General features: G+C 49.7%; 1 protein-coding gene across 1 annotated transcript in view; it reads right to left on the bottom strand.

Moving 5' to 3' along the window:
* MAP2K6 (mitogen-activated protein kinase kinase 6) overlaps positions 1-19,002 on the bottom strand; it is a 61,899-nt gene that overhangs the window by 24,416 nt on the left and 18,481 nt on the right. The window contains exons 2-3 of the mRNA XM_064151745.1: positions 2,327-2,393; positions 93-141 (exon numbers count right to left, since the gene is read on the bottom strand). Of these exons, the coding sequence (XP_064007815.1) occupies positions 93-141; positions 2,327-2,393 (116 nt within the window). The remainder of the gene's footprint in view (positions 1-92; positions 142-2,326; positions 2,394-19,002) is intronic.

Raw genomic sequence — 19,002 nt, 5'->3', positions numbered from 1 at the left:
AAGCAGCCAGCACCTCAGCAGCCACTTGGTGGTCACTTGTCCCCAGGGTCTTCTCCTCACTGCACCTCCTCTTACACTGTACCTAGCCTTACCTCCTCGCCAATAGAGATGCAGGCTTTGGAGTCTAAATCTCTGGGTGGCCTGCAGGAGAGAAAAGAGAGAAGATGTGAAATGCTCCTTACAAAGATTCATCTTCCCTCAGAGACTAAACACCACCCCATGGTCCCCCCTGGCCATCCCCTCACACCTTCAGACCCCCAGCCCTCACAGCCCTGAGCAGCCTAACCAGTCTCCTAGCTTTGCATATCCACAGTCAAGATCCACAGTCACCCCAAAAAGGGGTCAGGGAAGAAGCTGCTGGAGTTTGCATTTCTCACATCCAGGAACCCAAAGAGAGTGAGACACTGGCACAAGTTGCCCAGGGAGGTGGTGGAAGCCAGGCCTGGCTGGATGTGGCTCCAAGCAACCTTATCTAGTGTGAGGTGTCTCTGCCCATGGCAGGGGGGTTAGAACTAGATGATCCTTGAGGTCCCTTTTTAGCCCTGACAATTCTGAGTCTATGAAAGGCAAGCTGGGTGCCAAGCACCCAATCTCTGCCAGCCTGGATGAAACACAGAGTCAACAGGCATAAAGGTCTAAAAGCACTGTAAATGAGTACCAAAATCACACAGCAGAGGTTAACAGGCTGATAAAAGCCAGTCCTTGAGGAAGCCAAGAGGCTGGAGCTGCACAGATTGCCTTAGAAACACAGGGGGTTGCTTTGCATGTTTGAGGATGCAGGCAAAGGGAGTTTTGTTTTCTGTTAGCCAAGATTAGAGGGCCTAAAAGAGGGCTGGGGAGGGACTATTGACAAGGTACTGTAATGACAGGATGAGGAGTAATGGGTTCAAATTGGCAGAGGGGATTTAAACTGGATGTTAGGAAGAAGTTCTTTCCAGTGAGGGTGGTGAGACACTGGCACAGGTTACCCAGGGAGGTTGTGGAGCACAGGATCACAGAATGTGATCTTTGAGGAAAGTCATCCTAGAATTATCTTCAGTTCTCTCACTCTGCTCTCCTGAGACCCCATCTGGAGTACTGTGTACAATTCTAGAGCTCCCAACACAAGAAGGACATGGAAGTGTTGGAGCCAGTCCAGAGGAGGCCACAAAGATGCTCAGAGGGCTGCAGCAGCTCTGCTGTGAGGACAGGCTACAAGAGTTGGGGCTCTGCAGCCTGGAGAAGTGAAGGCTTCCAGGAGACCTTGTTTCCAGTATCTGAAGGGGGCCTACAGGAAGGCTGGGGAGGGACTATTGACAAGGTCTTGTAATGACAGGATGAGGAGGAATGAGTTTAAACTGGCAGAGGGGAGATTGAAATTGGATGTTAGGAAGAAGTTGTTTGCAGTGAGGGTGGTGAGACCCTGGCACAGGTTGCCCAGGGAGGTTGTGGAGCACAGAGAGGGAGGGTGAGGAGACACTGGCACAGGTTTGCCCAGGGAGGCTGAGAAGCACAGAAGCACAGAATGTGATCAAAGATCACATTCTGTGCTTCTGTGCTCCACAACCTCCCTGGAGGTGTTCAGGACCAGGTTGGATAAGACCTTGAGGACCACATTCTGTGATTCTGTGCTCCACAACCTCCCTGGAGATGTTCAAGGCCAGGTAGGATGAGGCTTTGAGCAACCTCTTCTAGTGGGAGGTGTCCCTGCCTATGGCAGGGCGTTTGGAGCTAGATGATCTTTGAGGTCACTTCCAACCTAAACCATTCTGTGATTCTATGATTTTTGTGCCCTGATCAACCTCGTGTTACTCAAACTGGGTGCCAGAAGTGCCACACCAGTTAAAATCAGGTGCCTGTTCTGGTTCCTACTTTTCCTGGGCACATCATGATGCAGAACATGAGCCATGTACCAGGGCCAGTTATAAGCCCATATCTATAGGCTGGTTGTACCTTGGGGCTGCAAGAGAAATAACAAGGGCTGGTAAATCCTCCCTTATGGTACCCAAAATAAGCCAGGAATTTTGCTCCTGTTCCTCATGAAGGATGCCCATCATATAAGCACAGAATCAGAGAATCAGTCAGGGTTGGAAGGGACCACAAGGATCAGCCAGTTCCAACCCCCCTGCCGTGGGCAGGGACACCCTACCCTAGATGAGCCTGGCCAGAGCCTCATCCAGCCTGGCCTTAAACACCTATTAACTCAGAGCTGCAGGCACAAGCCTCAGGTGCTGGCCACAATGGGCCACCAGCCCCTGGCTGGGGCAGCACAGACACTAGCAAAGGCTGGGAGGTAGCTTGGGCTTGTGGCTTTCATTTTCTCCTGCTTCAGTGTCTGCAGACTTACGTGGAGCTTGTCTGTGGTTGCTCAAATGCTTCTTTAGGAATTTTCAGCCCAGGGTTTCTCTTCTTGCCTGTGAAACACAAAAGAGGCAGCATTAAAGAAAGGCTCTCACTCTTTTTTTTTCTTGCTGTTGTTGTCATTGTTGTTCTTGTTTTGGTTTTAATTTGCAAAGCCAAGCTTGCCTCTATTTGTTGCCCTTACTTAACAGACAGGCTGATGGTGTGGACTCAGGGCAGAGAGTTCAAAACATAAAGTGCCTTTGTTCAGGAATGCTTCATTTAGACCTGCAAGCTCTGGCTGCCAGCTTGGTACAGAAAACAGGCAAAAGAGAGCTCTGGCAAGGGCAGCCCATGCAAAAACACAAACTGAAAGGTATTTCTCCTTCCTCAGCCTCTACCCACACAGGATCCCTGAATATGTTCCTTGGATTTTCAAACCCTTCCAGATAACACAACTGTCAACCCTGGCAGGAATAAAAAAACCCCTCCTTTTCAAACTGAATCTGAAAGTCCAGAACCAGATCCTGATGCTGTTTAAATGCAACATTTCACCTCTCAGTCATGATAAAGCTGTGCAAACCCAGCACCAAAAAAAAAAACCACACCAAACCCAGACAAGAATAAAGTTTTCAAGCTTCAAAGCCATTTCTTGCTGTCCACATTGACCAGTCAAGTTTTTCTGAGCTGGATGAAGCTCAAGCTCTGAGGTAGTTCAAATGCAGGCTCTCCTGTAAAAGGGGTCCAAGCTGGCAGAAACAAGAGCCTGGCAGGCCAGAGAAATACAAGCCCCTTTTTATGACTAAACATATACAGCCACATTTCAGCACAGGGGTTGGAATCCATGGATAACACAACCTGAAAACAGAAGTCATGTCACCAAAACCCCAAGGTAAACACCTGGCTGCTTGACTGTGTGATATAAGCCTTGGTCCCCCCCAAAAACCACAGCATGAGCATCGAATTTAGGAGTTAAACACTTTGAAGCTGATGATTTATATCAATTACTGTCTGCCCAGAGGAGGCCACACAGATGATCCAAGGGATGGAGCACCTCTGCTATGAGGATAGGCTGAGGGAGCTGGGGTGGTTCAGCTCAAAGAGATGACTCTGGGGAGGACCTTATAGCTACCTTCTAGTACCTGAAGAGATCCTGCAGGAAGGCTGGAGAGAGACGTTTTGTAAGGGATTCAACACCATCAACAGGACAGGGGGGAATGGAATCACAGAATCATAGGATCAAGCAGGTTGGAAGAGACCTCCAAGCTCAGCCAGTCCAACCTAGCACCCAGCCCTAGCCAAGCAACCAGACCATGGCACTAAGTGCCTCATCCAGGCTTGGCTTCAACACCTCCAGGGACAAAGACTCCACCACCTCCCTGGGCAGCCCTTTCCAATGCCAACCACTCTCTCTGACAACAACTTCCTCCTAACATCCAGCCTAGACCTGCCCTGGCACAGCTTCAGACTGTGTCCCCTTCTTCTGTTGCTGCTTGCCTGGCAGAAGACCCTGGGAGAACAGGTTTAAGCAGAAGGAGAGCAGGTTTAGACTGGACCACAAGAAGAAGTTCTTCAGTATGAGGGTGGTGAGAGTCTGGAACATGCTGCCCAGGGAGGTTGTGGATGCCTCTGCATGGGAGTGTTCAAGGCCAAGATGGGTGAGACCTTGAGCAGCTGAGTCTAGTTGAGAGATGTCCCTGCCCATGGTGGGCAAGTTGGAGTAGATAATCTCTGAGGTCCCTTCCAACCTAAGCTGTTGTAGGATTCTATGATCCTTTTAAGCATGGATTTTACTCTCTGTTCCCAGGACTCTCTTTCATAGAATCACAGAATCACAGAATCAGCCAGGTTGCAAGAGACCTCCAAGATCATCCAGTCCAATCTATCACTCAGCCCTATCCAGTCAACTAGACCAAGGCACTAAGTGCCTCATCCAGGCTTTGCTTGAACAGACTTCACCTCTGCAAGTCTGTTTTGCCTTTTAACACAAACCCATGTCAACAGATGTCTGCTCACCCCAGTGCTGGAGGGCTGCTAGGTCAAAGTACAGGCACCCACAACTGAAAATTACCTTTTTTAAGCAATTAGTCGATTCAGATTGCCAATCTTTTAGGGCTTTAACCTCTTCTTTTTCCTTGTGCCTGCTCCAAAAGGCAAGACACGCTGGCTCCTTTTGGCAAAGAATCATTCCAGGGTGGCACAGGCTGTGTGTGACAACCCAGCTGACACCTTGTGGGAAATGCCATTCTGCCACTGTGGTTATTAGAAGTCTACAGAGCTGCCAATTTAAAACAGGGAGGGGAAAAAAATAATCCAATACTCTGCTCCAAGGAGCTTCCAGTCTAGCATAGAAAAGGCAAAACCTAAGATCACTTGGAAGCATCAAGAACAGCTCTCAGGTTTCCCAAGAGTTAAAAGCTGGTCTGAAAGGAAGGAAAACCTCTGCTAAAAACAAATAGAGGGATTTCTACATTGAGCAGAGCCCTTTTCCTTCTAGCTTTCTTGGTTGTACTACAAAGGCCTTCAGAAGGCACAAGTGAAGCAAGCCCTGCCTTGCAAGATGCTCTAGATACCACTTCTTGCCCAAGCTGTGCCAAATGCACATCATATCCACCAGGATGCTAAGTGGGTAAGAGTGTTCTTGATGTTCTCATGTCTCAGCTAAAAAAGGAATCTCAAAAACACAGGTCTTGCAGTGCAGGCAAACAAAACCACTGTGCCTCCAGCAGTTTCTAAGTTTGCTATCCCCACTGACCTCTCTGCCTCCAAAAACCTGCCTGTAGCCTCTGGCAGTGCAAGCAAACAAGGAAACCACAGGCACAAGAAAAGCACTACCTTCATCCTTATTTTGCTCAGGCAAATCAGGACACACAAATTCACCCCATGGAAGCTGGAACTGCCTCCTGAACTCTTTAAGTTGAACTCTCATAGCAAAGGTTAGAACAAGAAGAAACAGCCTCAGGTTGCACCAAGGGAAGTTTAGCCTGGGTTTTAGCTTGGGAGAATTTCTCCAGTGAAAGGGTATTGGAACAGTTTGGCCCAGGGAGGTGATGGAGTCCTCATCCCTGAAGGTATTTAAGAGGTGTATTGGTAGGGCTTAGGATGTAGTTTGGTGAAGGACTTGTCAGTGTTAAGCCAATGATTTGATTCAATGATCTTAGAGGTCTTTCCCAATCTAGGCAGTTCTGTGATACTTCCTATTAACACTGGAACACACAGCAACCAAAATCAAGAGCAAGAGACACACAGCAGCCAAACTCAAAATCAAGAAGCACACTGCAACCAAAATCAAAATCAAGAAGCACACAGCAACCAAAATCAAACTCAAGAGGCACACAGCAACCAAAATCAATCTTGAGATGCACACTGCAACCAGAATCAAGATCTAAAGGCACACAGCAACCAAAATCAAACTCAAGATGCATACTGCAACCAAAATCAAGATCTAAAGGCACACAGCAACCAAAATCAAACTCATGAGGCACACTGCAACCAAAATCAAGACTCACACAACAACCAAAATCAAACTCAAGAGGCACACAGCAACCAAAATCAAACTCAAGAGGCACACAACAACCAAAATCAAACTCAAGATGCATACTGCAACCAAAATCAAACTCAGGATGCACACTGCAACATAAATCAAGATCTAAAGGCACACAGCAACCAAAATCAAACTCAAGAGGCACACTGCAACCAAAATCAAGACTCACACAACAACCAAAATCAAACTCTAAAGGCACACTGCAACCAAAATCAAGGCTCACACAACAACCAAAATCAAACTCAAGAGGCACACTGCAACCAAAATCAAGATCTAAAGGCACACAGCAACCAAAATCAAACTCAAGAGGCACACTGCAACCAAAATCAAGATCTAAAGGCACACAGCAACCAAAATCAAACTCAAGAGGCACACAGCAACCAAAATCAAGACTCACACAACAACCAAAATCAAACTCAAGAGGCACACTGCAACCAAAATCAAGATCTAAAGGCACACAGCAACCAAAATCAAACTCAAGAGGCACACAGCAACCAAAATCAAGATCTAAAGGCACACAGCAACCAAAATCAAACTCAAGAGGCACACTGCAACCAAAATCAAGACTCATACACAACCAAAATCAAACTCAAGAGGCACACAACAACCAAAATCAAGAGGCACACAGCAACCAAAATCAAACTCAAGATGCACACAGCAACCAAAATCAAGATCTAAAGGCACACAGCAACCAAAATCAAGACTCACACAGCAACCAAAATCAAGACTCACACAACAACCAAAATCAAACTCAAGAGGCACACTGCAATCAAACTCAAACTCAAGATGCACACAGCAACCAAAATCAAGATCTAAAGGCACACAGCAACCAAAATCAAGACTCACACAACAACCAAAATCAGACTCAAGATGCACACAACAACCAAACTCAAACTCAAGAGGCACACAGCAGCCAAAATCAAAAGAGAAATGAGCAGAGATATGCCCTTTGTGGTTTTTTTCCTTCTTTCCCTCCATGTATTTGCTTGCTGAATCCCTGCTGTACCTGAACCTCAGGAACCTGCTCACAGGCAGTTCTGGGAGAGTGAAAATGACCCTACTGGAAATTAAACCTAATGTGAACACCAACCAGAACTGGTTGCACAGCATTTCATCTTATCACGGGTCACGAGCGCTGTCAGCTGAAGGAGCAAGTAGCAAAATGCCAAACCCAAATAAATATTAAAAAGCCTTCTGCCTTCTGGTGAAATAAAAATCTGCACTTTGGGGAGTTTATTTTCCTTGTCTCTTCTTCACAGAATACAATGTTTTGACACTCTGCCATTTTTTCGAGGCACAATCTGTTCGCGGATTCGAGTTGCCAAGACACAGGCACAGCTGAACGTTCTTTGGGGTTTTCTTTTCAAGCCAAGCAGAAAGCAACAGCAGCAGGGAGGATATGATAAAATGGGGGTTCCACTGCAGCAACAGGAGAAGGGGTTGCAAATGGAAGTGCCACCTGCAGCACCACTCCTGTGGGCTGAGCTGATGGAGACAGCGGACCACAGCCCTGTGAGGAGAGGCTGAGGGAGCTGGGGGTGTGCAGCCTGCAGCAGAGGAGGCTCAGAGCAGAGCTCATTGCTGTCTGCAGCTACCTGAAGGGAGGCTGTAGCTAGGTGGGGTTGGGCTCTGCTGCCAGGCAAGCAGCAATAGAAGAAGGGGACACAGCCTCAAGCTGTGCCAGGGCAGGTCTAGGCTGGATGTTAGGAGGAAGTTCCTGCCAGAGAGAGTGATTGGCATTGGAATGGGCTGCCCAGGGAGGTGGTGGAGTTGCCATCCCTGGAGGTGTTGAAGCCAAGCCTGGCTGGGGCACTTAGTGCCATGGTCTGGTTGCTTGGCCAGGGCTGGATGCTAGGTTGGACTGGCTGAGCTTGGAGATCTCTTCCAACCTGCTTGATTCTATGATTCTACCCCAGCACTGCAGCTCACCCCATGGTTATTTAATGACAGTCTCAGGCTGCCATCAGGCAATTTCACGCCTCCCAGCTGGATCAGGCCAAGTTTCTCAGCTCCTTTTGTTGCAGCATGCAAACCACTTGTCTCTCCAAGCCTGCAAGAGCCTCGCGGGAAGCACAGAGTCATTGAATCACCAAATTGTTTCGGTTGGAAAAGACTTCCAGGATCAGCAGTTCCACTAAACCATGCCCTGAAGGGCCATGTCTACACATCTTCTGAACACCTGCAGGGATGGTGACTCCACCGCCCCCCTGGGCAGCCTGTTCAGTGCCTGACCACTCCTAACCTCCAACCTAAACCTCTCCTGGCTATTTCAGGTCATTTCCTCTCATTTGATCATTTCATACTAAGGAGAAGAGAGCAACCCCCACCTCACTGCAACCTCCTTTCAGGAACTAGTAGCATCTACAGTCCTGAACATGGCACTGCCTTAAAACTGCAATGACAGAGCAGTGGGCATCATCACTCTGTAGAGCCATAGCAAGCTGCTGCAGGGTGCAGGAATTGGGGTCCCCTCCTTGCCTCATGCTTCAGCTCCTTGCTGCATATGCATAGAATCACAGAATCATTTCAGTTGGAAAAGCCTTTTAGGATCATTGTGTCCAACCATTCTCTAACTCTACCAAGTCTGGGGGTAAACCACATCCCCTCAACACCACATCTCTGCCTCTTTTAAAACACCTCCAGGGATGGGGATTCAACCACCTCGCTGAGGAGCCTCTTACAGAAGCTGAAAACCCTCACAGTAAAGTTTCTCCTAACACCCAACCTAAACTCAGCTGAGCTTCAGCTGAGGCTCTGCAGATGATGCAAAAGCCAAGGGTCCAGGTCACATATGCCCAAAGGAGTTTCACCCCAAAGGCAAACACTGACACTTACTCCAGGTCACATATGCTCAAAGGAGCTTCTCCCCAAAGGCCAATACTGACACTTACTCCAGGTCACATATACTCAAAGGAGCTTCTCCCCAAAGGCAAATACTGACACTTAGAGGAGTCTTTTTTTTTCCTGAAGAATTAAAAACTCCTAAATTGTGGAGTCCCAAGCTCAGTTCTTTTCAACAACAACTGCCAAGCAAGTCTCTTGCTGTCATAATAAACTCTCCCAGTAAACCAGAGCAGACAGCAGCTTTGAAAGATGATGCTGCACTGAACTGCACTTTGCAGAGAGTCATCCTGTACAGGAGCTCAAACTGTGGAGGCAGCTTTAATCACTTACAAAATTGGATGCTACCTGTTCCATCCACCAGAAAACCAGTACTTTCCAGACTGCCTTCATGAATCATTATTATTTTTAGCTTTGTTTCCTGAAGCAAATCACCACATGTCTGTGTATTTGACTGTCAGTGCTCCAGTGGAAAGTGTAAAGCCAGTGGCCAATTTCAGCCCTAATCTGACACAGAAACTGAGCCTCTGCTGACTGCAAATCTGTAGTAGTCAACTCAGAGGCAGGCTGAAGCACAAAAGCATCCCGATAGAGAGTAGCTGAACATGAGCCAGCAGTGTGCCCAGGTGGGCAGCAGAGCCAATGGCAGCCTGGCCTGCATGAGGAGCAGTGTGGGCAGCAGGACAAGGGAGGTTATTCTGCCCCTATACTCAGCACTGCTCAGGCCACACCTTGAGTGCTGTGCCCAGTTCTGGGCTCCACAACTCAACAGAGATGTTGAGGTGCTGGAAAGTGTCCAGAGAAGGGCAACAAAGCTGGTGAGGGGCCTGGAGCACAGCCCTGTGAGGAGAGGCTGAGGGAGCTGGGGGGGTGCAGCCTGCAGAAGAGGAGGCTCAGGGCAGAGCCCATTGCTGGCTACAACTACCTGAAGGGAGGCTGTAGCCAGGTGGGGTTGGGCTCTTCTGCCAGGCAAGCATCAACAGAAGAAGGGGACACAGTCTCAAGCTGTGCCAGGGGAGGTCTAGGCTGGATGCTAGGAGGAAGTTGTTGTCCCTGGGCAGCCCATTCCAATTGGCATTGGAATGGGCTGCCCAGTGAGGTGGTGGAGTTGGTGTACCTGGAGGTGTTGAAGCAAAGCCTGGCTGGGGCACTTAGTGCCATGGTCTGGTTGCTTGGCTAGGGCTGGGTGCTAGGTTGGACTGGCTGAGCTTGGAGGTCTCTTCCAACCTGGGTGATTGATTCTATGATTCATCCACACTAAAGCTAAGCAGAAGTCCTGAGTGTCTCAGACACCAAACTAACAGCACAAGGCTCAGTTCTGAGGCACAAATCAGGCAGGGCCTGGGCATCAGGACAGGGAAGGTTCACTGCAACTCCTTGGGATTTGCAAGAAGGAAAGCCCCCATAAGCCATAACACAAAGCATGGAGTCTAAATGTGGCTCCTTTCAGGAGGCTGAGAGTGCTGGCTGCCAGCAGATGGGATTGGACTCCCCAGCATTCAAGAAGCCCTGAGTTTTCCATGTAAACAATCATTGGTGGCTTTCTGGTCTGAGAGCCTTCAAGCCACAGCTCATTTGAGGGCTATCTCTGCTATTTTCCACCTAAAGGACTTCCACAAGCACTTAACTCCAAAGCCAGGTTTGAAGAATAATGGCAGGGGGGGAGATAAAACACAGATGAGTTTGGAGTGCTGGTGAGAGAGATCTCCAGAGCTGAGTTTGGATTCAGCCAAACACTCAGTGCAACACTAAGCACAAGCTTAAATCTACTTTCTTTTAGCAAAGCAATCACTCACAGTAAACACTCAACTGGGTGCTGCTAGAGAAGTCACCACTTTGCCAAGTGCACTGATCAGGACAGCATTAACACAGGCAATTAGAATCACAGAATCATTAAGGCTGGAATAGACCTCTAAGATGATCAACCATCAACCCAACACCAGCACACCCACTAAAACATGTCCTGAAGTGCCATGTCTATGTGTTGTTTGAACACCTCCAGGGAACCAGATCCTGGGCTGCAGCAAGAGAAGTGTGGGCAGCAGGGTGAGGGAAGTGATCCTCTCCCTCTGCTGTGCACTGCTGAGACCCCACCTGGAGTACTGCATCCAGTTCTGGAGCCTCTATTACAAGAGGGATGTGGATGTGCTGGAAGGTGTCCAGAGAAGGGCCACGAGGATGCTCAGAGGGCTGGAGCTGCTCTGCTAGGAGGAGAGACTAAGGGGGTTGGAGCTGTTCAGTCTGGAGTGAGAAGGCTTCGAGGTGACCTTCTTGTGGCCTTTCAGTATCTCAAGGGGGCTTACAAGAAAGCCTTTTAGGCTGTCAGGTAGTGATAGGACTGGGGGAATGGAACAAAGCTAGAAATGGGGAGATTCAGACTGGATGTGAGGAAGAAGTTCTTCAGTATGAGGGTGGTGAGAGCCAGGGAGGGGTTGCCCAGGGATGTGGTGGAAGCCTCATCCCTGGAGGTGTTTAAGGCCAGGCTGGATGAGGCTCTGGACAACCTGACCTAGTGTGAGGTGTCCCTGGCCATGGCAGGGGGGCTGGAACTGGATGATCCTTGTGGTCCCTTTCCAACCCTTACTGATTCTGATTCTATGGTGACTCCACCACCTCCCTGGGCAGCCTGTTCCAACACCTTACTGCTCCTTCAGTGTGCCATTTTTTATCCCTACTATCCAATATAAACCTCCCCTGGCACAACTTGAGGCTGTTTCCTCTTGTCCTTCCCTGGTTGACTTAAGAGAAATAACATCAGCTGCAACACCACTGCAAACCACCTTCTGCACCCAGCCTCCCACTGCCTTAAACCAACCCAAGCAAGTCCATGCTGAGGTCTGAAAGCAAAACTCCAACAAGAAAAACCTTGACTTAATGAAAACACATTAAACACTTCCCTGTGAAGGTCTTAAACTCAGCTCCCGAGGGAGGGGAGAAAAATACAACTTCCAATGGGCTTGTTAACCTCTTCCCCCCAGCAGTGACAGGGCACAGAGAGAGATTAATGTTGCCAGCCCCTTTTCAATTAGGGCAGTGTTGAATATCAATATGGAAGGAAAGGAAACTTCAAAGTTTCACAGCAAAAGGGTAGGAAGCATAACAGAGAATAACAAAGGGAAGACAAGAGGAATTTGCTACCCACATAGGCTGTAGCAGAAAATAAACTTCAAGGAAAATCCCATTCCCTACTTGCCAGCCTTTTTTTTTTCACAGCAGTGAAAATCTTTTCTGTGATATAATCCAAAGTAAATGGTTCCTGGCCACAAAAAGCTCCTGTTTCCTTCAAAGGATGTTAACCAGTTCTGCCTTGCCCATGATTGAGTATTAAAGCTGTGTTCAATAGCCATGGAATCACAGAGTCACAGAGTCACAGAGTCACAGAGTGAAGCAGGTTGGAGAAGCCCTTCCAGAGCATCGAGTCCAACCCAACACCTTCTAATTAACTAACCCCTGGCACTGAGTGCCTCATGCAGCCTCTTCTTAAACACCCCCAGGGATGGGCACTGCACCACCTCCCTGGGCAGCCCATTCCAATGCCTACCACTCTCTCTGCAAACAACTTCCTCCTAACATCCAGCCTAGACCTCCCCTGGCACAGCTTCAGCCTCTGTCCCCTTCTTCTGTTGCTGGGTGCCTGGCAAAAGAGCCCAACCCCACCTGGCTACAGCCTCACTTCAGGCAGCTGCAGACAGCAATGAGCCCTGCCCTGAGCCTCCTCTGCTGCAGGCTGCACACCCCCAGCTCCCTCAGCCTCTCCTCATAGGGCTCTGCTCCAGGCCCCTCCCCAGCCTTGCTGCCCTTCTCCAAACACCTTCCAGCACCTCAACATCTGTCTTGAACTGAGGAGCCCAGAACTGGACACAGCACTCAAGGTGTGGCCTGAGCAAGGCTGAGCACAGGGACAGAAGGTCTTCCACCTGGGCTCTGATACTGCTGCATCCCTGGGATACCAAAATTGACTCATATGGAAGCAGAGAGCAGAGGACCAGGCTGCTGGAGCAGCACTTTCTCCCAAACAACACCCTTTGGCATGTAATTTGCTGGTAGAATTCCACAGGTAGGGAATGCCTCTTTCTCCCACCTTTCTAAGAGGTAAAAGAGGCTCCTTGACTATTCCTGCCTTTCCCAAGGATTTAGTCTGCTTCCCTGAAAGGGTTTGAAAGATAAAGGATCTGACTGCTCCACTCGACTGTTGTAAGCAAAACCCCCACCCTTAACCTGAGGGGCAAAGTGGGAATGCTTGGGGTGTTTCCACAGAAGAAGAGTGACCTGGCTCTCCTGCTGGCTTGCTTGGCAAGCAGCTGGCACTAGTGGTGTGCCCCAAGAATCAGTGAGGTGTTCAAGAAAAGACTGGAAGAGGCACTTAGTGCCATGGTCTGGTTGACTGGATAGGGCTGGGTGCTAGGTTGGACTGGGTGAGCTTGGAGGTCTCTTCCAACCTGCTTGATTCTATGATTCTATGATTTTCATTGATGATCTGGACCAGAGGATTGAGTCCAGCATCAGTAAGTTTGCAGATGACACCAAGCTAGGAGCAGGTGTGGAGATGTTGGAGGGTAGAGAGCCCTGCAGAGGGACCTGGCCAGGCTGGATGGGTGGGCAGAGGCCAATGGGATGAGACTGAACAAGGCCAAGTGCAGGATTCTGCACTTTGGCCACAACAACCCCAAGCAGCACTACAGGCTGGGGACAGAGTGGCTGAGAGCAGCCAGGCAGAGAGGGACCTGGGGGTGCTGGTAGAGAGGAGCTGAAGATGAGGCAGCAGTGCCCAGGTGGGCAGCAGAGCCAATGGCATCCTGGGCTAGCTAAGGAGCAGTGTGGGCAGCAGGACAAGGGAGGTTATTTTGCCCCTGGGCTCAGTACTGCTCAGGCCACCCCTTGAGTGCTGTGTCCAATTCTGGGCTCCTCAATTCAAGAGAGATGTTGAGGTGCTGGAAGGTATCCAGAGAAGGGCAAAACAGCTGGTGAGGGGCCTGGAACACAGCCCTTTGAGGAGAGACTGAGGGAGCTGGGGGTATGCAGCCTGCAGAAGAGGAGGCTCACTGCTCCCTGGGGTAAGACAAGGAGTAATGGATGGAAGCTGCAGCACAGGAGGTTCCACCTCACACAAGGGGGAACTTCTTTGCTGTAATGGTCCCAGAGCACTGGCACAGGCTGCCCAGAGAGGCTGTGGAGTCTCCTTCTCTGGAGCCTTTCAAGGCCTGTCTGGATGTGTTCCTGTGTGACCTGAGCTAGATTGTGTGGCCCTGCTGTGGGAAGGGGGTTGAACTCAATGATCTCTTTGGGTCCCTTTCCAACCCCTGAGATCCTGTGAGCCTGTGATCCTATGAAGCACAGGTAATGGCTAGAGCTGGTACAAACCCATCTTGGCACACAGCAGAGTTCAAAGGCTGGGGAGGGACTTGCCCATCTCCTTCAGTCCTCAGCCATCTGCCCAAGCAACAGGTCATCCCCACTCCCCAGTTCCCAAGGGGCAAAACCTTTCATTCTGCCCAGGTCTCTCTGCCAAGGAATCCCACAAGTAGAGATACCCTGGCCAAGTCTAAGAGGAGCAGGAAGGCTGGGTTCATTCCTGGCATCCCCACAGTCAAATACTCACCACCTCTAGACTAAACACCAGGCACTGAGCAAAGACACCCGAGACTCTCTGCCAAACTGCTCTGCTTAGAGATTAAAATACACACAGATAACAAAGTCTATTTTAAATGAGGCTTCTGAGGGAGAAGCCATGCTGCCAGAGCTCTACCTGGGGTTTGCTTGCTCCAGCTGGCCCTGCTCCAGCTGAGGCAGAAATCAAGCCCTCAGTCACAGAGAACAGACACAAAGGAGAGTAAATCCATCCCCCTTCTTCTGGTTTTAGTTGTACAAATGTAACTTCCTGAGCAGCCACTTCCCAGAGGTAGCCTAATTCAAGAGAGATGGGGAGGTGATGGGACATGTCCAGAGAAGGGCAACAAACCTGGGGAGAGGTCTGGAACACAAACCCCATGAAGAGAGGCTGAGGGAGCTGGGGGTGTGCAGCCTCAGGGCAGAGCTCATTGCTGGCTACAACTACCTGAAGGGAGGCTGGAGCCAGGTGGGGTTGGGCTCTGCTGCCAGGCAAGCGGCAATAGAAGAAGGGGACACAGCCTCAAGCTGTGCCAGGGCAGGTCTAGGCTGGATGTTAGGAGGAAGTTGTTGGCAGAGAGAGTGATTGGTATTGGAATGGGCTGCCCAGGGAGGTGGTGGAGTCTCTGTGCCTGGAGGTGTTGAAGCCAAGCCTGGCTGGGGCACTTAGTGCCATGGTCTGGTTGCTTGGCTAGGGCTGGGTGCTAGGTTGGGCTGGCTGAGCTTGGAGCTCTCCCCCAAGCTGCTTGATTCTATGACTCTATTATTCTAAGTTGTCCTCCCATGAGTTGCTGTGCAATCTCCACAGCCACGACCACATTGCCTTCTGCATCACCACCCTCCTCCTCCTCCTCCCACAAGCTTCATCTGTGTGAAAGCCTTTACATTTTGCCATACAGTCAGAAAAAAGCCTGGAGCCAGACTTTGCCTTTTGGATGTAAATGCCTTTGGGACATACCTACAGGTGCTGGTGACAGTGGCTTGGTGCCTGGGGTGGAAAGCCACCAAAAAAGTTCTCTCACCACTTCTGCCTCCGTGGTGGGGTTGTGTGTCTTGGTAACCCCTTAGTAAAGCTGTATAAAACCACACTGGTGAGGCCTCACATTGAATACTGTGTTCAGTTTGGGGCTCCCCAGTTGAAGAGGGACAGGGATCTGCTGGAGAGGGTCCAGCAGAAGGCTACAAGGATGATGAGGGGACAGGAGGGCATGGCTGATGAGGAGAGGCTGAGGGACCTGGGGCTGCTTAGTCTGGAGAAGAGAAGGCTGAGAGGGGATTTAATCAATGTTTATAAAGCTCTGAGGGCTGCCAGGAGTGGGGGGGGACAGGCTCTGTTCACTGCTCCCTGGGATAGGACAAGGAGCAATGGGTGGAAGTTGCAGCAAAAGAGGTTCCAGCTCAACACAAGGGGGAACTTCTTTCCTGGAAGGGTCCCAGAGCACTGGAACAGGCTCCCCAGAGAGGTTGTGGAGTCTCCTTCTCTGGAGACTTTCAATGCCTGCCTGGATGTGTTCCTCTGTGATCTGTGTTAGATAGGATTGTCCTGCTCTGGCAGGGGGGTTGGACTGGATGATCTCTCCCTTCCAACCCCTAATACCCTGTGAGCCTGCAAGAGAGTGGGCCAGTGGCTGAGCTGTGCCCACCATCCAGTTTGTACAGGCAGAGCTTAAGCCAAGCCCTGGTTTCCAGAGAAAACCAAAAGCTCACTAAGCATGTGGAAGTGGGTGTGGAAATCTCTTCTCCTACCCCTAATCAAGCCACAGAAATGCAACTGAATGTGCAAGAGACTCTTAAAACCTGCTGAAGTTTCAACCAAAGGCCAAAAGGGAATTCCTGAAGTGGATTTTGTGCTTTATCTACCTCCCTGAGACACAATTCCCCTGCTCTCTCCTTAGCCCAGTCAATAAGAGTGGCTAAGTGCCACCGGTTGCTGTTCCATCGCTGCCAAAAGCAACTGCATCAGCTGGAGGCAAAGAAAGATGCTCCAACAAGGAACATGGTACAAGGTCTGCACTGGACAGGGATGTTTCCTACACATCCTTTATCTGCATCTTCCCTCGTGGTTGTTTGCAATAACTCCTTGGAAACAGCAAACTTGAAACCTGTTTCCTTAACAACTCATTTCAGGGCTGCTCAGGAGGAGAGCCAAGTCTGTAGTGGTCATGGGGCTGAGATGATTCTCAGCTCCAGGTTTTCCTCCTCCTCTTGTTTTGGTGCCATGGAACTGCTGGCTCGTTTGGTGGTCATTGCACATCCAGGTTTGAACACACCAGCACCATCACTGCTGCCAGCACCATCACTGCTGCCAGGCTGTTAGCTGTGCCCTGCTGTCCACACTGCATCTCCCACCTTGATGTCTCAGCAACAGATGCACTATTTATTTGTAGGTCCTTTTTTCACCCCCAGGAACCACATTTTGAGACAAGAAGTGAGAAAGGCCAGAACATTTTAATGACTGTGATGGATTTTGCCAGCATGTACCAGAATCAGGACATGCCTAAAAGACACAAGAGATGCCAAGCAGACAGCCCCTAAATTGCCTCTGAACTCCCCTCCTCTTGATGCTTTTCTCTAAAATCCAAATAAATAAGTAAGTCTCATTTCATACCAAACCTGGAAATGCCAGCAGGCTAAACAGAGTGCTTGAGTCACTTCTCACACTTTGCCTCTCCTCTCTGGCTCTGATTAATGGCTGAGACACATGGGGGAAGCGAGGGGGAATCTGGTCCTGAAGCCACCTCCTAAAGCCAACCAGCCAACACCTCACCCCATAAGCAACCAAATTTGCTTTGGCAAAGAGGAGATGATCTCAGTGTCACTGCCCAGTGATGGATATTTACTTTTTTTTTCCTTCAAATTCAGTCAGAGCAATGAAAACAGAGAGGCAAAAAACTCTGCACCTCCACCTGGAAACCTGCACGGCAGGAAGCTTTGAACTGCTGGCACCACATGCGAGCAGGTGATGCTGCATCCATCTACCATTTAAAATCCCAGGGCTCCTGAAGATGAACAGTATTTGGAATCAGGAAAAAAATCTTTCCTGCAAGAGTGGTCAGGCACTGGAACAGGCTGCCCAGGGAGGTGGTGGAGTCACCATCCCTGCAGGTGTTTAGGTAATATGTGACATGGCACTTTGGGACATGGTTTGACAGCATTAGGTTGACAGTTGGGAGTCAATGCTCTTAGAGGGCTTTTCCAGCTGAAACAGTCCTGTGATCTATGAACTAAGAAGGGCATGGCATGCCATGGCCTGGGCACAGTTCACCCAGAGACCACATACTGGCCGTTCCCAAACTACCTGCCAATCCCATTAGCACTCACAATGCTGGATACACAACTCACTGTTCTGTCCCCAGCACCCAGCCAGGTCAGCAGCTGCCCCGGGCCTTTCAGCTTGCTCCTCTGACTCAGTCCTGCAACCTGTAATAACCCCAGCCCAGGAGAGGCCCCAAACCAAAGCAGCAGAGCTTTTGCAAGGAGCCACAGAGGTGCAGCTAACAAACCACACAGCCAAGGTTGTGCAACCTCTGCCGGGATCACATCAGGGTTATTTGAGTCTCAGGGCTGCAAGAACGTTCGCAACTCGCGGCGGCTGACGTAGTTCAGCTCTGCTGAGGCAAAAAACATAGTGGAGACAAAGATCTTCAGCTTCACTGCAAGGTAAAATCACAAGGTCAGTCCTCTGCTCCTGCCTCAAGATTGGCCTCCAGCAGGAGACGGTTTGGTGGTGAAGCTCTGAACAGCACAAGAACAAAAGCGTGGAAGAAGGCGAAGCAGAAAGCTTTGCAACAAAGACTCCAGCAGGCTAATCTCTGGATCCCACAGAGCAGGAACACAGAGAAATGTCACCAAACTGTGCAAATAGCAGAACCTATTTGCCTGCTTTTCTATAAGCTCTGTATTTCAGTAATTCAATTTTGAAGGTAATTTCCTGCCTAGGGCAAACCTCCTTTCTTCTGCCCAGTTTTCCTCTTAACACATCCTGCCAAAGGGCTGCAGGTTGGCCTCTTTATTCGTGGCCATGCAGAAAGCAGAGGGATGCTGTTTCTTACCTGTCCACACAGTTTGGTTGTGAGAGTCTGTTTGTCACTCTGGGCAAAGTGTATCTTGAAATTTTGGAAGAGTTAAGATTTTCTGAGTGTGAGCTGGAAGAGGCATTTTGATAGAGGTTAGACTGCTAAGAGGGCCAAAGCCTCTTCTCACCTTGCTTTCCCTAACTCTTTTTTCCACACATCAATGTAATTTCATAGACAGAACCAAGCCTTCTCCTCATCACACACAAGAGAAAACCCCTTGCCACTCCACTCCTCCTGTGACACTATCTCAGACACCTTCAAACCCTGCAAATCACTTGCAGCTGCTCAACGTGGAGCTGTGAGAGCCAAAACCAGACAACAGCTCAGAGAGATCTTACTGAGCTCCAAGTGATCATAGAAATCAAACAGGTTGGGAGAGATCTCCAAGCTCAGCCAGCCCAACCTAGCACCCAGCCCTGGCCAAGCAACCAGACCATGGCACTAAGTGCACCAGCCAGGCTTGGCTTCAACACCTCCAGGCACAGAGACTCCACCACCTCCCTGGGCAGCCCATTCCAATGCCAATCACTCTCTCTGACAACAACTTCCTAACAACATCCAGCCTAGACCTGCCCTGGCACAGCTTCAGACTCTGTGCCCTTCTTCTGTTGCTGC

This window comes from Pogoniulus pusillus, chromosome 11 (assembly GCF_015220805.1).
Source record: "Pogoniulus pusillus isolate bPogPus1 chromosome 11, bPogPus1.pri, whole genome shotgun sequence".
In the NCBI taxonomy this organism is placed as follows: domain Eukaryota; kingdom Metazoa; phylum Chordata; class Aves; order Piciformes; family Lybiidae; genus Pogoniulus; species Pogoniulus pusillus.
Note: the sequence above shows the minus strand (reverse complement) of the source record. Positions and strands in the feature narration are given on the sequence as shown.